The sequence below is a fragment of the Fusarium subglutinans genome (assembly GCF_013396075.1).
Source record: "Fusarium subglutinans strain NRRL 66333 chromosome Unknown NRRL66333_c0000056, whole genome shotgun sequence".
Taxonomy (NCBI): domain Eukaryota; kingdom Fungi; phylum Ascomycota; class Sordariomycetes; order Hypocreales; family Nectriaceae; genus Fusarium; species Fusarium subglutinans.
In genome coordinates this window covers 31,866-47,866 of record NW_023502119.1, presented here as the reverse complement: position 1 = coordinate 47,866, position 16,001 = coordinate 31,866, and the positions used below count along the sequence as shown (strand labels likewise).

At 49.6% G+C, this 16,001-nt stretch overlaps 5 protein-coding genes across 5 annotated transcripts; 2 read left to right on the top strand and 3 right to left on the bottom strand.

Annotated features, from left to right (window-relative positions):
- Positions 1-1,415: 1,415 nt before the first annotated feature.
- Positions 1,416-2,650, bottom strand: FSUBG_5619 (uncharacterized protein; the record flags this gene model as incomplete). Its single annotated transcript, XM_036683735.1, has 3 exons — positions 1,416-1,480; positions 1,540-1,797; positions 1,870-2,650. 3 exons carry the CDS (start codon positions 2,648-2,650, stop codon positions 1,416-1,418), a joined length of 1,104 nt encoding a protein of 367 aa, XP_036538845.1.
- A 6,460-nt stretch (positions 2,651-9,110) lies between these two features.
- Positions 9,111-10,119, bottom strand: FSUBG_5618 (MRPS9-mitochondrial ribosomal small subunit; the record flags this gene model as incomplete). The annotated part of the gene is made up of 2 exons (XM_036683734.1): positions 9,111-9,202; positions 9,267-10,119. The coding sequence occupies 2 exons, from the start codon at positions 10,117-10,119 to the stop codon at positions 9,111-9,113; spliced, it is 945 nt and encodes a 314-aa protein (XP_036538844.1).
- Positions 10,120-10,483: 364 nt separating this feature from the next.
- Positions 10,484-12,089, top strand: FSUBG_5617 (elongation factor 1-gamma; the record flags this gene model as incomplete). Its single annotated transcript, XM_036683733.1, has 4 exons — positions 10,484-10,513; positions 10,570-10,789; positions 11,014-11,062; positions 11,114-12,089. The coding sequence occupies 4 exons, from the start codon at positions 10,484-10,486 to the stop codon at positions 12,087-12,089; spliced, it is 1,275 nt and encodes a 424-aa protein (XP_036538843.1).
- A 378-nt stretch (positions 12,090-12,467) lies between these two features.
- Positions 12,468-13,569, bottom strand: FSUBG_5616 (uncharacterized protein; the record flags this gene model as incomplete). Its single annotated transcript, XM_036683732.1, has 2 exons — positions 12,468-13,218; positions 13,415-13,569. 2 exons carry the CDS (start codon positions 13,567-13,569, stop codon positions 12,468-12,470), a joined length of 906 nt encoding a protein of 301 aa, XP_036538842.1.
- A 786-nt stretch (positions 13,570-14,355) lies between these two features.
- Positions 14,356-15,357, top strand: FSUBG_5615 (kinase; the record flags this gene model as incomplete). Its single annotated transcript, XM_036683731.1, has 1 exon — positions 14,356-15,357. The coding sequence occupies one exon, from the start codon at positions 14,356-14,358 to the stop codon at positions 15,355-15,357; it is 1,002 nt and encodes a 333-aa protein (XP_036538841.1).
- Between the last annotated feature and the right edge of the window lie 644 nt (positions 15,358-16,001).

Here is a 16,001-nt window from a genome sequence, read left to right as displayed (position 1 = left end):
ATGTTGTCGCTGTATTCGCAGGGATCAAACTCAGCCCGCTTTCTCTCGCAAGCAATACCCTTCAGGAATAACCCCGATGGCAACTCCCGTTTCTTCAACTACGGACGGATACTACAGTAGAGTAGAGTAAGGTAGGTAACTAATCAATTAACCCCTGGCCTGGTATGCCCCCCCCCCCCTGTCTTGTCGCTTGTCCTGTCTTGTCAGGTCCTGTCTGTCCTTCAAAATCTTAGGGCGGCCCCTCCCTCTCACTTACATGGGTATCTTGTCACTTTTCTAAACGAGGCGCCATCACATCCATTCCCTTATCCATATCCATATCCATATCCATCCATCGATCTGCTTGTCAATCCTCTCTTTGGCTACCTAGGTATAGTACCTTAGTTAACAACATTGCGGGGGCCAAGCTCCTAGAGTCTACGTACCTCACCGACCTATCTACATACATCTATTCTATTGGAGCCAATTGTTAGCTGGTAACATTGGGCAGAAATCATCACACCGTAAAGTTCTCCCTGCTACGACCATGCCAGTTCAGACACCTTCACAATTTTAATGCCTGATCAAAGCACTCCTCCCAATAGTACAATTCTATCAGCTTCTATTCAAGCATGCGTCTCATCCTGGTATTCCCATTCATCTAACATAGCTGGTAAGCCCGCGAGGTTCTTCCAGTTCCACTCTTTTTGCCTACCCTCCTGAACGCTGTAAACCCATGACCGCAGCCTGTCTCTAACTCAAAGCAAGGCTCGGTAATAATAGTACAGTGCTGCCAAGTCTATCTTGGAAGCCTGACGAGAAAAGAAGAAGAGAAAGAGGAAATATGAAACCCTGCCCAACCCAACCCAGGCCTAACATTTGCTCCAACCACAGTAAGGCAACTTGATGCGAGTCTGAACGCCTTTCTCCCGAAATCATTATCCACGCGCCCTTCGGTGTCAAACCCATATCCATTTGCCTCTGCAATGACCAGCAATGTATCCCATACCCGTATAATACATAGAGTATTGACCATACCCTCTTTTCCATTGAACCAACCCCGCGATGCAATCCTATGCCTTCGTACACTGCCAGCAAATGGTGGGAGAAAATCTGGCAAAAACAACATAAAAGGAAACTCGTGAACAGCCCGTTGGGCTTACCATACATGACATCAACCCAAGTCGAAAATGCGAGTGACAAGGGGGTAAGCATAATACGCAACAAAACGATCGATATATCGATTTGTAAAAAGAAAGCAGTTGCGAAGCGCAACGAAAACAGCGCGTTTCTTGTTGCAGCTGGCGCTCACCATAGTGATGCACTGCAGGCATTGGGTCGTGATGCCTGATTTTGAACGCAAATTTCGGTGTCAAAAAAAGGGTCATGTGTGTGTAACATGTGTTTGAGTGTTTCTGCAGTCTTAACTGTGTACGTTATCGGTTGCCGCTGTCACTGCCTTCTTCTGAAGCATCGTATAAGTCCAGACAGTCTTCGAGAACTGTATGCACATATTAGCGAATCCGATCAGACTCTCGGGGGGGGGTTCTAGTTGCTCACCAGCAGTTATTTGATCCTCCCATACTCCATATTGATAGTCCACCAGGCCATGGCGCTCTATACCGTCACATAGCCTTATTAGTTCGTTTCCCATCTTTTTAATCATGGCCTTTGAAACCAGACTTTGCGTTCTCGAAAGTTGTTGGGATGAAGTCATTAGGTCAATTTGGCGCTGGCCCAATCCGAGCCAAGCGTGGTTGAAGTCGTTCCATAGCTGAATACGATCAGCATGGAGGTTGGTATCGTCAAGATTAAGACCTACGCACGCACAGTAGTTAGCTCTGGCTTTCCTATTCCCCTCTACGATTCCATAGACAATGTAATACATACCCAGATCTGCGACCTGAGACAAGAGCCAGCTAGTGACGCTAAGCAATGTCTCAGAGGCACTCTCAAGAGATCCATTCACTATCTCCTGGAATATGCTCCCTAGCTGCCTCTGGTAACTGACCCATTTCTCTTCAAGGGCGCCTTCCGCATAGTCGTGGTCGTCTGTCATTGAAACATCGGCGGTGTTTGTTGCCTGTGGCATTGCGCTCACACTGGACATGCTGTTGCTCGCGTAGTTCATGGCATTGCTTTGCTGATAAACATTCGCGGATCCGCTTGAGCCCTGCGCCGGTTGCTGTAGACTCGGGCCAGCTGAGGCCCCAGTCTCAGACCCAAAGTAGCTCGAGGCAACGTCTGGTGGCATCATTTGCATAGCTGCAGGCTGCCGCGAGCTGAATTGCTGCGCATCGTAAACTGTGTTTTGCGTACTCGGTTGCCCAACGTTATACATCATCGTAGCTGCGGTGCTGTAGCCGCCAAAGCCTTGCGTTTGGCGGGAGTCGTGGCCATACTCAGAGCCATAGGCTATAGCTGTGCCAGGCATAGTTGCCGTCGAGAATGATGCACTAGGTTCTGAATAGTAGCTACTGTAGTTACCCGGAGCTCCCATGCCTCGCCCTGAGGATGAAGGGCCAGCAAGGGATGCAGGGCGGTACCTGTCGTTGGAAACTCCAGCGAGCGAACGGCGTTGTTGTGACGGATCGTTGAGTGAGTATCTCTGATTGGGGTTCGAATGGACCGGCGGTTCATTCTGCCTCCTCATACGGTTCGAGTCGTCCATGCCCCGAAGACCTTCGATACCACACGACCCTGCTGTCGGTCCCAGCTGATGGGTGGTCGGCAACGCTGGTGACTGTAAAGCAGCCAGTTTCGGTGATCCGGATAGTTACACAATACACGGTGCTGTATCAACGAGGAGGAAAGGGTATCCCTCTAAAACAAAGTGATGTGGTTGCGAATATTTGACGGGACAGTGTTGTTGATAGTGCCGGAGGGGTCACCGCGGGGTTGCTGAAGAGGTGAAGTCCACAGTGGGAGTAGTCGCGATGATCGATAGTCGGGGGGTGTGGTGAGGCAGGGAATGGATGGCTAGCTGGGGAAGATAGTAGTCGAGTTGAGAGATCAAACGGCTCTGCAAGCAGGGTGCCGCTGGCCTATTATTCGCAAACGAAACCCAGCGGTTTACTGATCAGGCAAGAGAGCTGATGGCTCAGCCGGGGATCTGGGTAGCAACGTAGTTTATCAAGTCGGCTCCCAATCGTAAGCTAGAGCCTAGCGCGTTCATGCCCGGTAGAGGCTGGACGTCGAAAAGATGACGAAGAACAAGGCGTTAGTCAGGTCTAAGTAGCTTTGTCTGGGGCTTTGGGGCCCAGGGCTGATTTGCGGATGAGTTGTCAAACGGTTGTCTCGCCGTCAACTAGGAGGATCCTGGCCAAGACCCCATGTAAGAGACCTTGAGCATGACAAGCTCGAGCCTACTGCGATCTGCTGGGGCCACTACAATGCACCAGGGTCTCTGTGAGGGACCAAGTAGATGTTCTAAGAAAAAAGCTTTCACTAAGCCGGTACGGGCGTACGATTCCGCCGAATCGGTGTGGTGACAGTCTCTTGGTCACGTTGAGGAGGATATGACTGAGAGCAGCTAACAAAAACGAGGATGTATGATCGAAGGGTCGACAGTGGGGCACGGGAATAGACGTGAGTCGCGGAGATGACGAAATTCATCAATAGCAAACAGAGGATAGCCACGGGATCTATATAGCATACTCACAGAGAAAGCATTGCACCAGCTGGAGGGCACTATGATTTACTTAGGGTCCACCCTTGAAGGCAGGGGCAATATGACTGATGAGACTCACTGTGGACTCAGAAGGGGGTTTCGATGAGAAGGGAGGGGGGTGTGACAGTAGACCAGACAGATGTGAGGGACAAGGAGATCAAGTGAGGCGTATCGTTTTAGACTACTGGCTAAAGACGCTGTGTGAATGGCGTCAGGGCAGCCGACATACATGTTAAGCCCATGGACAAATCCAAGATTGAGGCAAGATGAGTGTACGTGTGTGTAACCCAAGCATTGGATTGAATGGGCAACAAGCATTTTATGCTTCAGCTTCATCCCCCGAAGGGGAGATGATCCAAGGAAGATATGAGGCAAGGTGGGAAACGGGACTGAGTGGCCCAAAACACTCTAGAAGAGAACAAAGTCCAAGAGGAAACAACAGCAATTGCGGCTACAAGTGTACGTAGCCTGGAAGCAAGAGGTCCATTCAACAAAGAGGGCTCATGAGAACGGGTTTGGAAATTGTGGAAGGATCGGCGTCGTCCTTCTCCATCCACCACGTAACCAGCCTAGGGCACCACCCCTGGCCCAGTACCTTGGTAAGAGGCGCCAGGAAGATTGGAGGGGAATGGTACATATCGAAGTGGCTTGCCTGGGCGTGAATTGAGTGGATGGAGGGTGTAGCGTCTCGGATCCTGGGGCGCCATGGGTCCATTGCGCAAGTACCGGACCGCTTTTTGAGCCGTGGCCCTAGTAAACATCCGGTAGTCATTGCAATTGCTGGGCGCTGAACAGCGGCTTCTCCTGCTTTCCATCCAGTGGTGACTAAATGTTGGAATCCTGTTCTGCTTTTTTTCGTCGTCAGAAGCTGGGTATCAATGCATTAGATAAGAAAAGCGGTGGTCCCAAGACTGTTGTTTGTGGCTGCATTTCCTATCCCATCGCCATCAGGCACTTTGTGTTGACCTTCATATATCTATAGTCAGGTAGCCGCCAAAATAGTTTCACGCCTTGCGTTTTAGGGCTGTACCTCTTGAAGCTCCAGTGCTCAATTGAGATTTTTTTGGCTTATTCTTTGACAAAAGGGTTAAGTGGGCTAATGCCATTGAAAACTTGACACGAGACCCGCCAACCGCAACTTGGACACACATGGTGATGTTTTCGCAAATTGCGAGACGCTCAAGCTCTCTTGCTTGAGGTACTTGTCGCTCCTAGTTCTGGAAACCCCATGTCTCAGTCCATATATTCCGTAAAATACCCTGGCTTGGATGCAAAGGAGACGGCTCATCGTATGGGGAACAGACACAATTGTCGAGGTGTGTGGGTAGTTCCTAAGCTCTGCATCATGGTTAAGTGGCTCAGAAAGAATTAACCAGATCTGATCGTGTGAAAAATGACCACTATAGCCAAACAAGGCCAAGCGGTTGAAAGAGCCTGTCTGTCAAAGATTGAAGGCTGTCCCCAATGCAGGACAATTGTCAGCTAAAGTTGGTGCATCTACTATTGTCTTGGAAGATGCCTATGATCGTGCGGTTTGCAGGGGATAATTCGCAAAAATGACCAAAAAAAGACGAAATTTTCTCATATCGATCTTAGACCTGAGCAATATTAGCTGTCTGCTGGGTTTTCTTTCCATTTTTGCCCGCCCTATACGAATCGACGTCGGTAGGTTGATTTGACACATACGTGTCTGTAGCAACCATGGACTAGGGGTTTGAGGGTGACAAGAAAAGCAACGACAGGCTATTGCAAGGGCTAAAAGTCGCAGGAAAAGAAAGAAAAGCAACACAGAGCCAAATCGAGCCATGGCGCTGGTCCACAGTCCACATATGGAGGTGGTTCCAGGTGAGGAAGCCGGAAAGAAACGCTGGCCAATCGACAGAGGAGGGCGATATCAACTAAAATCCTTGTTGGAGTTGATATGCTAGGTAGCTTGACCCTCGCGCCAGCCTTCCGGAGAGGGCGATATTGTTATGGAACGTGCCAACAATGCTTGAGTTCAGCTTGCTCGGATTCAATTTAATGCTTCAGGCCAACCAGCATGAATGCGAGCCCCTTGTGGGCATGCCATGTTGCTAATAGGGGCTGGCGAATTATCCGGATTTTTGGAGACGCTCATGGCGTCGGGGAAACACTCAATTCTGAGCAAACTTTGAAAGTCTGATGATGCGGACTTAGATCGGGTTTTAGAATGGCATATGTCGTGAGGAGCCGTTCGGACCTTGATCCTGGTTGGCTTGCGTGAGGAAGATAACAGTCCGGCAATGTCGATTCACAGAACAGAAGTCAGGGCGTTTTCGTGGTTGGTCAATGGCTCGAGGAAAGCGGAAATTTTTCTCATAAGGACTGGGGTAGGCGTTAGTCAGGGCACCTGCCAGCGACCGATGCTTGGGATACAGTGGGTAAATACCAACATTTTGGAAATGAGACACAAATAGGCTTCGTCAGCACGATCTAAGGGTCTAGATACTAGACTCTCACATTGATCGTCTGTGTCACGAGCAAGGCTGTAATGAGGCTGGTAATCACATACCATCTCAGTGGTCGAGTTTGCGTCGTGGAAGTGGCGATTCCAGTTGTGGTATTTGAGGGGAAAGTGCATGTGATCTTCACTTTTGGCTGAAAGTTGGCGATGGAAGGTCAGCCTCAAATTCGTTGCCTTGATTCCTTCAACCTCTGTACAAGTACGGAAGGATCTTTCCTTTTTGGTACCTTATCAGATAAACTTACGGATAGAGCAGTTCGGATTGCCTTAACTAGGTAGCCACACTTTAAATGGCAACTTCGATTTTACCTCTTTCCATAATCCCTTGCCTTTTAGCTTTAATCCTCTCAACAAGCGTCATCATCAACTCTAGTAGTTAGATGACGGCAATTGAACACAATAATTATGCGACTTCTTCATTGTTTCTTTATACACGCATTACCCGCGTTTACAAGAGAACCATTGTTGCCTCTTCTTCGCGTTCAATGGTCTTACTGTCCATAGCTACCCTACATCAACATATTCAACGGCTACAGGTGCTTTGATAAAACTGTCAACCCAGGGTCATCACCGAGATCTCCCACCATCCGGCCGACCCCACATCAAGTACCGGTACCTGGATGACCAGGATACTTGCTGAAGCGCACTAGTTGACGCGCATATCGGATCATGTTTCGCGCGTCTAGAACTGCAAAAGGCAACGCGCATCAGCCACGCATGAGAATATGTCTTTAGTTGGGCTGGGCAGCTGGGGTTCGAGGGGCGACGATAGTGATGCTGAACTCGAAGCCCAATCATAATACTGCCCAGACACCAATCGACTAACAAAGGTACCTCGCTCCGTTGATCACAGCCCTGCTCACCTTGCAGGTTCACTATCCAAGCACAGCAACCAGAAGTTCGAAAGAGGCATTTCAGAAGCCTTCTGATGAATGTTGTGCATATGCTACTACTATTGTGTTATGCTGATTAGCACACATATATGCACGCCAAATTAGGTTGATCGAAGAACTAAAGACGATCTCAGCCTCGCCTAAAAGCCGTTGGCCATTAACTTTTCCTCAACTCTTGGAACGAGATGAGATTGGAGATTGTCCAGATACACCGCAAGTATCCAGTACAGAGTGCCGCAACGGCACCGATTTTCAGGCAACAGGGGTATCTATCCACTCGTGGCTGCGTCCGCCCCAAAAGCCTCCGACCTCAAACCGCCGTCTGTCCATGCTTAACGCTCTCCACCTCCACCATGACGAGAGCGATTTCTGGATATTATTCATCAGTACTAACTCTAGCTGGATCCGCGTTGGCACGGGCTAAGTGGCGGCCTCAATGTTGAGTTCGACGAGGACACCGCGTGATAATGGTTGTCACTACACCGAGAACTCTGGATCTCCTATACCGTCATTATGCTAAGATCCAACAGTTATCGAAGGTTCGCCTAGCGCATCGTCATTGTAAGTTTATCTTAACTTTCGCAGCGTTTGTGGATTCCTACCATAGGGCTTGACATGATTCCAATGGCTCCAATTCCCGGTTTGCACGAGACGCATTTGTTGTGATCGTTATGCTTATTACCGAGAAATGCTTTATTTGAATCAACACCAGTTTGCAATATTCTCAGGTCCCAATCCCCGAGGGGTTGATTGAACATCGTTTTCGGAAGATTCTCTATCCCGCCACACCGTTGTGCCGTTGGATCTTAAAAATTGAGCCAACCGCTTTTCTTCCTGAGCATGCATGAGCTGAAACACTTCAAGCCACCCCACTGAAACTGTTCTAGAAATCTTCTTATTCTTCAGCAATCCACTCTCCAGCTTAACAGCTGATGCAATGGCTTGAGGTGATTGGGATTAATCTGTATAGGACGATCCGGTTCTTCATATCAACGAGCTGCTTACCCCAAGAGTCATTAGCATAAAAGCATTATGGCCGACTCATGGATCGGCCCCTATACCCGCGCCTTTAATGTCAGAGGTATTGCGCGTCAAAGCAACGTCCCTCGTTGAGACGCTGCGACCACCGGGCTGCGGATGAAGGACCGCAATCACAACAATCACAGTTAAATACGAAGTTCCTCACCGCCTGGCTAACCGGAGTGCACTCGTTATTCAATTGCCATGGAGCTAATAGTGCCAGGGATGCTCAATACTTCGCCGATTGCCATCCGCTCCGTCCCGGTTCAAACTTGATAAAAGCCCGTTGTTATATCTAGGTCCAGGGCTCATGTACTCCGTACTATTAGTATGACTCCAACGTTCGTCCTGCATTAGCGCTAACAATACGATTATCCAACTTTACTTAACGGCAGCATAACCGATTGCGGTATAAAATCATGACATGAGCGGATAGCGGGAGCTACCAGCGCCTTGGTGGCTTGCTAATTACCGTCAAGGAGCACCCTTCAGGGTTCGATGGGATGGCCCGTACATATTTGCTGCAATCCGGTTCGGCCGGCAGGTGCTTGACATGCTTAGCACGTCAGAAAATGTCTTATACACAGTTACACACATGAAGAAGGCTGGGGTCCACAAAGTTTGTTGACCCCCTGCATGTCATTAAATACTCTTCAGGGCGCGTGAAGGAAGCGTTGGCATCTTGCAACAAGGATCCATGTGATGAACAGGCACGACTTTCCGGAACCCAAGGAACCGGAGACGTGATGCCGCATCAGCTCATCTGAGATCTATGGTTACATCCGTCTGAGTGCACCAACTGTTATTTCGAACCGACACGATAATGAACCACCGAGGAACAGGAGTGCTTTCATGACGGGCTCCAGCCATAATTGCTCGTTCACGCGACCACAAGCCAAAAATTGAAGCTTCTTTCCAAGGCCGGGCATGGGTTTCTAAAACTACAGAAGTTTTGTTTATACATGGAGGTTGGATGGGCGCCTCGCTCACCACCCTTCTCATCATGATCACAGCAACATACTCGATCCAAAGTCGTGAAATGCCAACTCTTTGCAAAATTTGCTTATCGCTTGACCCAGGCGGGCATCTTGCGTGCCTTGACATGGCCGTGCTTCTTCCTCTCCACTGTCCTTGGGTCTCTGGTGATACACCCAGCTGTAAATACGAGCATTAGTCACTGCAACAGAATCAATCGCGACGGTGAACATCAAGCACGTACCTTTTCGAAGAGCAGTCTTGAGCGCTGGCTCGTGAACGATCAGAGCTTTGGCAACCGCCAACGTAAGAGCCTCGGCCTGACCGGTTGTTCCACCACCTTCCACCAATGCCCAGACATTGTACTTGTCTAATCTCTCAGTGGCCTGAAGAGCCCAGACCGCACTCTCACGATCATGAACACGACCGAAAGCTTGGCTGAGGGTCTTGCCATTGACCAGTACCTCTCCTGTACCCTCCACAACCCAAGCCCGGGCAGTAGATTCCTTTCGCTTGCCGACACCGACGGCTCTTCCAAACTTGTCGATTGTCACCTCATGAGGTACGTTCATGAAAGGGTTGATGTCTCGCTTGAAATCCTCAAGAGCAACCCGGACTTCCTCAGGGAAGAGTGAGGTCTCAATCTGGTTCAAGCGCTTGGCAACTCGAATGACCTTGGCGTAGTGGGAGGCCTTAATTGGTTCACCAAGTTTCGATCGCATTTCATCGAGCTTTATCCAAGCTGTGAGAGGAGCAGCGCTTGGGGGTAGTGTCGGAAGAGTGTGGTATTTGGTGAGAAGACGAGCGATTCGGAGGTACATCTCATTGAATTGAGGTTCCCGAGAGAAGTAGGAAGCCGAGATGGGGATGGCTCTCGCATGCTGGACATCCTGGAATGGCAGAGAAATCTTCGAACTCGAATCTATCACGGCGAAAGGGTCGGGCTTGGGTTCGACGATCGTTGAAGATGTTTCACCGGTGATGCTTCGTACACCGAGGGGAAAAGTCGCTCTTTGCAAGGCAGGCTGAGGCCATGGTGCTCGGAAAAGTTGGCCTTGGCATCTTAGCTGCCGTAGGCTATGTGTAAATGTCGACATGATGGCCAATTCGGAGGATGGCCCCGTCGGTATCGTATCGGACCACGAGGTTCACTGACTGTCCAAAAAACTTGACGGGAATTCAACGATCACGGGCTCGCTGAGTCGGCGAGATCACGTGGAGAGGATGGGTGTTCGAATACCTGGACTTATCTGTACGCCACATATCTCACCAGCCACACTGTATCACAGCCACTTCTTTTGCAGCTCGTTGCTCGGGCAGTAAGGCAGGACCCCACTAGCGCGGGGCAACACACTTATTAGAAAAAAACTTCCCCTCCCTCTTTTTTCTCCTCCTCATTCCTCCTTCGTCTCTTTGTCTGTCAACTTGTTCGTTCTCAGCTGCCTCAGCAAAGCAATCAAGATGGCTTTCGGAACTCTCTTCACCCGCGAGGTACATACTCTCGAGCATTGAAATTGAATCTGAATTTGCTGCAACTTCAAACAAAGAGCGTCGTTACTGACTGGTCTTGGTTCTTCCAGAACAACTGCCGTTCTACCGCCATCCGCGCGGTCGCTAAGGCCAACGACATCGAGCTCAACATCGTTGAGGCCGAGAAGGGCAACGCTACCGTTGAGCACCTCGAGGCCAACGGTCTCGGCAAGATCCCTGCCTTCATTGGCGAGGATGGTTTCGCTCTCTCTGAGTGCATTGCCATTGCCATCTACAGTAAGTAAAGCTGTGCGCGATGCGTGCCTAATCTGGCACCACTTTTCTTTCTTCTTACCCCTCCCTTGCGAGTGATGACCTAGCATTATTATACAGTTATCCCTGTCTGAAATATCTTTTTCAAGAGTTATTGTGTGGATATCGTCTAAATTCTGACCCTGCAACCCAATTTACCTTTGTCTACGTTGTCAGCTTTGTCGGGATCTTTGCTAACCCCGCTATAGTCACCTCCCAGAACGAGAAGACCACTCTTCTCGGCAAGACCAAGCAGGAGTATGTTGATATCTACGGCCCTTAAGAAGTTCTCGTGCTAACAATCTAAAGCTATGCTTCTATCCTGAAGTGGATGTCCTTCTTCAACTCCGAGATCCTTCCCAGCCTCATCGCTTGGTTCGGTCCCCTCAAGGGTGACGTTCCCTACAACAAGAAGAACGTCGATGATGCCTCCAAGGCTGCCCTGAAGGCTTTCTCCGTTGTCGAGGAGCACCTCATCCGCAACACCTTCCTTGTTGGCGAGCGCATCACCCTTGCCGACCTCTTCGCTGCTGGCATCGCTGTCCGTGGCTTCCAGTACTTCTTGGACAAGCAGTGGCGCGAGGAGAACCCCGCCGTCACTCGATGGTTCGAGACTGTCCGCGCTCAGCCCATCTTCGCTGAGGTCGCTGAGAAGGTTGAGCTCCTCGAGACTCCCGCTCTTACCAACACTCCCCCCAAGAAGCCTGAGCAGCCCAAGAAGGAGGCCAAGAAGGAGGCTAAGAAGGAGGCTGCCCCCGCCGCGGAGGCTGCTGACGAGGCTCCTGCTGCTCCCAAGGCCAAGCACCCTCTTGAGGCTCTCGGCCGCCCCGCTTTCCCTCTCGATGAGTGGAAGCGCCAGTACTCCAACATCAAGGATCACAACGAGGCCATGAAGTACTTCTGGGACAACTTGAACTTCGAGGAGTACTCCATCTGGAAGGTTGACTACAAGTACAACGAGGAGCTTACCCTCACCTTCATGTCCAACAACCTGATTGGTGGCTTCAACAACCGTCTTGAGGGTTCCCGCAAGTACATCTTCGGATGTGCTGCCGTCTACGGCGAGAACAACGACTCCGTCATCCAGGGTGCTTTCGTCATCCGCGGCCAGGAGCACGTCCCCGCCTTCGATGTTGCCCCCGATTGGGAGAGCTACAACTTCGAGAAGCTTGACCCCACCAACCCCGAGCACCGACAGTTCGTCGAGGATGCCTGGGGCTGGGAGAAGCCTATCACCGTCAACGGCAAGGAGTACAAGCTTGCAGACGGCAAGGTCTTCAAATAAACAAATTCAAAAAAGGAAAAAGAAAACAAGAGCGATGATGATAATGGCTTATGGTTAAATGGTTGGGAGGGTAAATGAGTTTATGATATTCTGTGCCTCATGAAGGCCCTGCCGGCTGGCAATTCCCTATGTAGTACTCAAAAGAACGAAGAGCTGTCTGTTACTCATAGACAATTGAAAGGTGTTTTTTTTTTTTGAGATGAAGTTTCTTGTGTCACCTTCGACGATGGCCATTTATTCTATAATAAACACCTTACGAAGTTGTATCCTATGAGGTCTTGGGCCTCGGGTATCTCTAAATGAATCTAAACCGTCTATGATATCCTGTGATTCATCTTATTCCTGATGCTCCACACGTTGGCACAGGGTCAAACCTGACTAGGCTGCATGCTCTGGCAAGACGTAGACTGGATCGAGCTTGAAAGGTGACTGTCTTACAAAGCGGCTGATATCCGCCTGGTAGGCCAGTTCATTCAGGTAATCGTGAACCTGCGGCAAGACATTAGGCATTTCCGTAGACAGACCGGAGAACTCTGGAAGTGTAAGCGTGTTGAATGGTTCACTCCGGCCCTTCTCTAGCGAGTCATCAACCAAAATAGTGTTGCTCTGATCCCAAAGACCTCCCTTATGAGTTTGTGGGTGAGCAGCCCTGACCCGCGGATTAGTCCACACGGTCGTGAGGCGTTTGTAGACTTGCACCTTTGCGTTATAATCATCCCCCGAGAGACCAAAAGAATCACGACCCCATACGACAAGAACCCGCTCACGCTGCTCAGGTGTGAGGAGCTGTTCAACCATCTTGTTGACGTTTTCAGGACGGGCTGAGGACCAAATCGCAACATGGAAAGCGTCGAGGCAATATTTCATGAAGGTCTTTGCATGAGGTCGCTCGACGAAGTCGAAGGGCCGGCGCTTGTTGGGCCGATAGAGGAGAGTACCGTTGAGGTCCATTATAATAAGAATGCGACGCGGCTGAGGGAGTCGTTCGGGGCTGAGGTTCGCTTGGGCCATGTATTGGGGCGTGGGGTTGGGAACACCCCCAGAGGCTTTGCTTGGGATCTTGTTGGGTGATGAAGAGCGGCGTCGAGCTGGAGGAGCCTGGATCATTGCCCTGGGGCCTTTGGGGATTCTAAGAGGAGTTAGTGACGTGGTATGGAAAGACTACATGCCATGAGTTTAGAGGCTTTTGATGCATCCTCAGGTGATATCAGTCTTATTCCAGGCGGAAATCACAACTGATAGATTATACATTTCCAAAGTCCTTCGGAGCGTTGGAATGCCTCCAGGAGTCTTATGCATATATGAGATAGATCTTCTGAACATACTTTGCGTCTGCAGCCGCTTTATTCTTCTTCTTGGGGCCTTTGGGGGCGTTCTTGGGCGCATCACCCTGTCTCGGTTGCGCCAACGTGAGGCCCGGTATGTTCATCGGCCTGAATGATGACCCATTCGGCACGGCGGGCTCTTTATATCCTGTCATGGCTGAAGCTGGGAGAAGGAAAGAAGCATCCTGTGATGGTAAAGTCTGGGGTGCTGTCGAGTTGACTGGCAATGGAAAAGTAAAGCTAAAGTCAAAGAATTTATGAGTACGGGATGTACAAGAGAATAAAATATTGCGCTTATTCACCAGACGGCGAGCGGTGCCCAGCATGGGGAAAGGAGGAAGAGAGGCGCATTAATCAAAGAAGAACACGATTTGCGATACAAACATTGGCTTTTCTTAACTTTAGCGGCCGAAATCGCGGGGCAGCAGGGGGTGGGCCTAGATCCATTCAGGTATGCAAATCATTAACTAGAGGGGCCATAACAGCACTTTTAGACTGTCCATATACTGGATACAGTGCTGTAAGAGACTAATTAGGACTGCAGAGCCTTGCAAGGGGATGCAATAAAACTTAGGACCTTTATCCTAGGTGACAAAAAAAACCTCATATAAACTTAGTGTAATTTAGTATAGATATAGAGGATCTTAGACTAATTATTTTTAGCACCTCAGTTTAACGTCAGAAGTCTTCTTACACCCTGAGGCCTTGGTCCTTGATATGTAGCGACAATAATATTCCATCTTCTAAAATGTCTTGATCTTGAGGTTCCCAGGTTTTGACCAGCACAGTATATAGTACGTTCAATGCGGGTATTCAGCTACCGGGGCGCTAAGATAAGACTTCTTCGTGGGGCTTATCAAAGGTGGAAAATAAAAAAGTTCCCGGCGTCGCTATGATTAAACATTGAAGAGTGGTTATTCAATTACATACAACAGCACATCATGGCTTTCAAGCGAAAAACGCCATCGTCATTTGGACTGGAGAGAAGAGTGCGACCGAGGAGAGAGGATGAGTGGATGGAAGAGCCAGAGAGTCAAGGTTCCTCAAGTGAGGACGATGATGATGATGATGAGGTGGAGGAGGAGAGTATTCGAGGCTCATCTGATGACGATGACGACGAGGACGAGGAAGATCAAGAATCTGGAGAAGGTTCGGGAGATGAATCAGAGGTTAGCTCATTAACGTCTCTCCTCGAAAACCCACTGCTGACTCTACCACAGCCTGAGGAAAACACACCAAAGATAGACCTCTCATCGGTCTCGTTCGGAGCTCTCGCAAAAGCACAAGCATCATTACCATCTTCTGGTCACAAATCAAAATCGAAGAAATCTACCGATGGAGACGCCCCGAAAACAGAAACACCAGCGCCCAGGAAATCCACCAAATCAAAGGACGACCCCAAGCCCAAACGTTCTTCCAAACACGCCCCTCAAGAACAAACCTCCAAAAAACCCGTATCTCGCCGCCGAGAGATCCTCCCAGATAACCGGCGCCAATATCGCGATCCTCGCTTCGACCCCCTAGTAGGCCGCGTCGACGAAGAAAAAGCCAGCAAAGCCTATGCATTCCTAGACGAATACCGCGACAAGGAGATGGCCGATCTCCGCGCACAGATCAAGAAGACCAAAGACTCTTACGAGAAGGACAATCTAAAGCGCCAACTCCAATCCATGGAATCTCGCAAGAAGGCCAACATGCGAAGACAGGAAGAGGAGAGGTTGCTGAAGGAGCATCGCCAGAAGGAGAAGGAGCTTGTGGCGCAAGGCAAGACGCCTTTCTACCTGAAGAAGAGCGAGCAGAAGAAGCAACTGCTTGTCAACAGATACGAGGGCATGAGCAAAGGACAGGTCGATAGGGCGATTGAGAGGAAGAGGAAGAAGTTTGCTGGTAAGGAGAAGAAGGAGTTGGACTTTTTGCAACGGGGATCTCGACCACGAGGATAATCGAGTTCAAGACCAATTCTTTTGCAGCAGACTGAGATCTGTCAAGCGGTTGGTCTTGTGCGAGTTGCATCCTGGCAGATGTCTTTCGATGATCTCGAATCGGTGTTCACACTTGGCGTTTTGGCTCTATTTGCCCGCCTACGCATACATCGGACATAGCGAAATTGCATTTCAGAACGATCATCTTAGTCTATACACGCCACTCGTGACTCATTTCAGCCCACCATCGCTTCCCAACGCACTCCCCTCCAACGATCCAACTTTGTTACCTGCTCTTCAGTAAAAAGTTCACATAAACAGCAAAAGAGAAAACATACAACAGCGGGGATTCGCTGGTCGTCACCGACCCAACTACTAAACTACTAATCCGCCCCTTATCAGCTTAGGAGAGCGGACGGGATCCCGAGTTCTCTGATAGGTATGGTCGTATGTGATTGTCAAGGCCGCAACTTCAAGTTATACAGGGAGTCTGAGGAGGCGGCTTGTGAACACATTGATTATATTGGTGGAAATAAACCAGAGGAAACACTCAAGTCTTTAGGGACAACATCGCTTGACGAAGGAGCCGTTTGTGAAAGAGGATAGAAGTCCATTGGTCGAACAAAAATGGTTGAGTGTAGTTCGATATACCAAAGAAACACGAA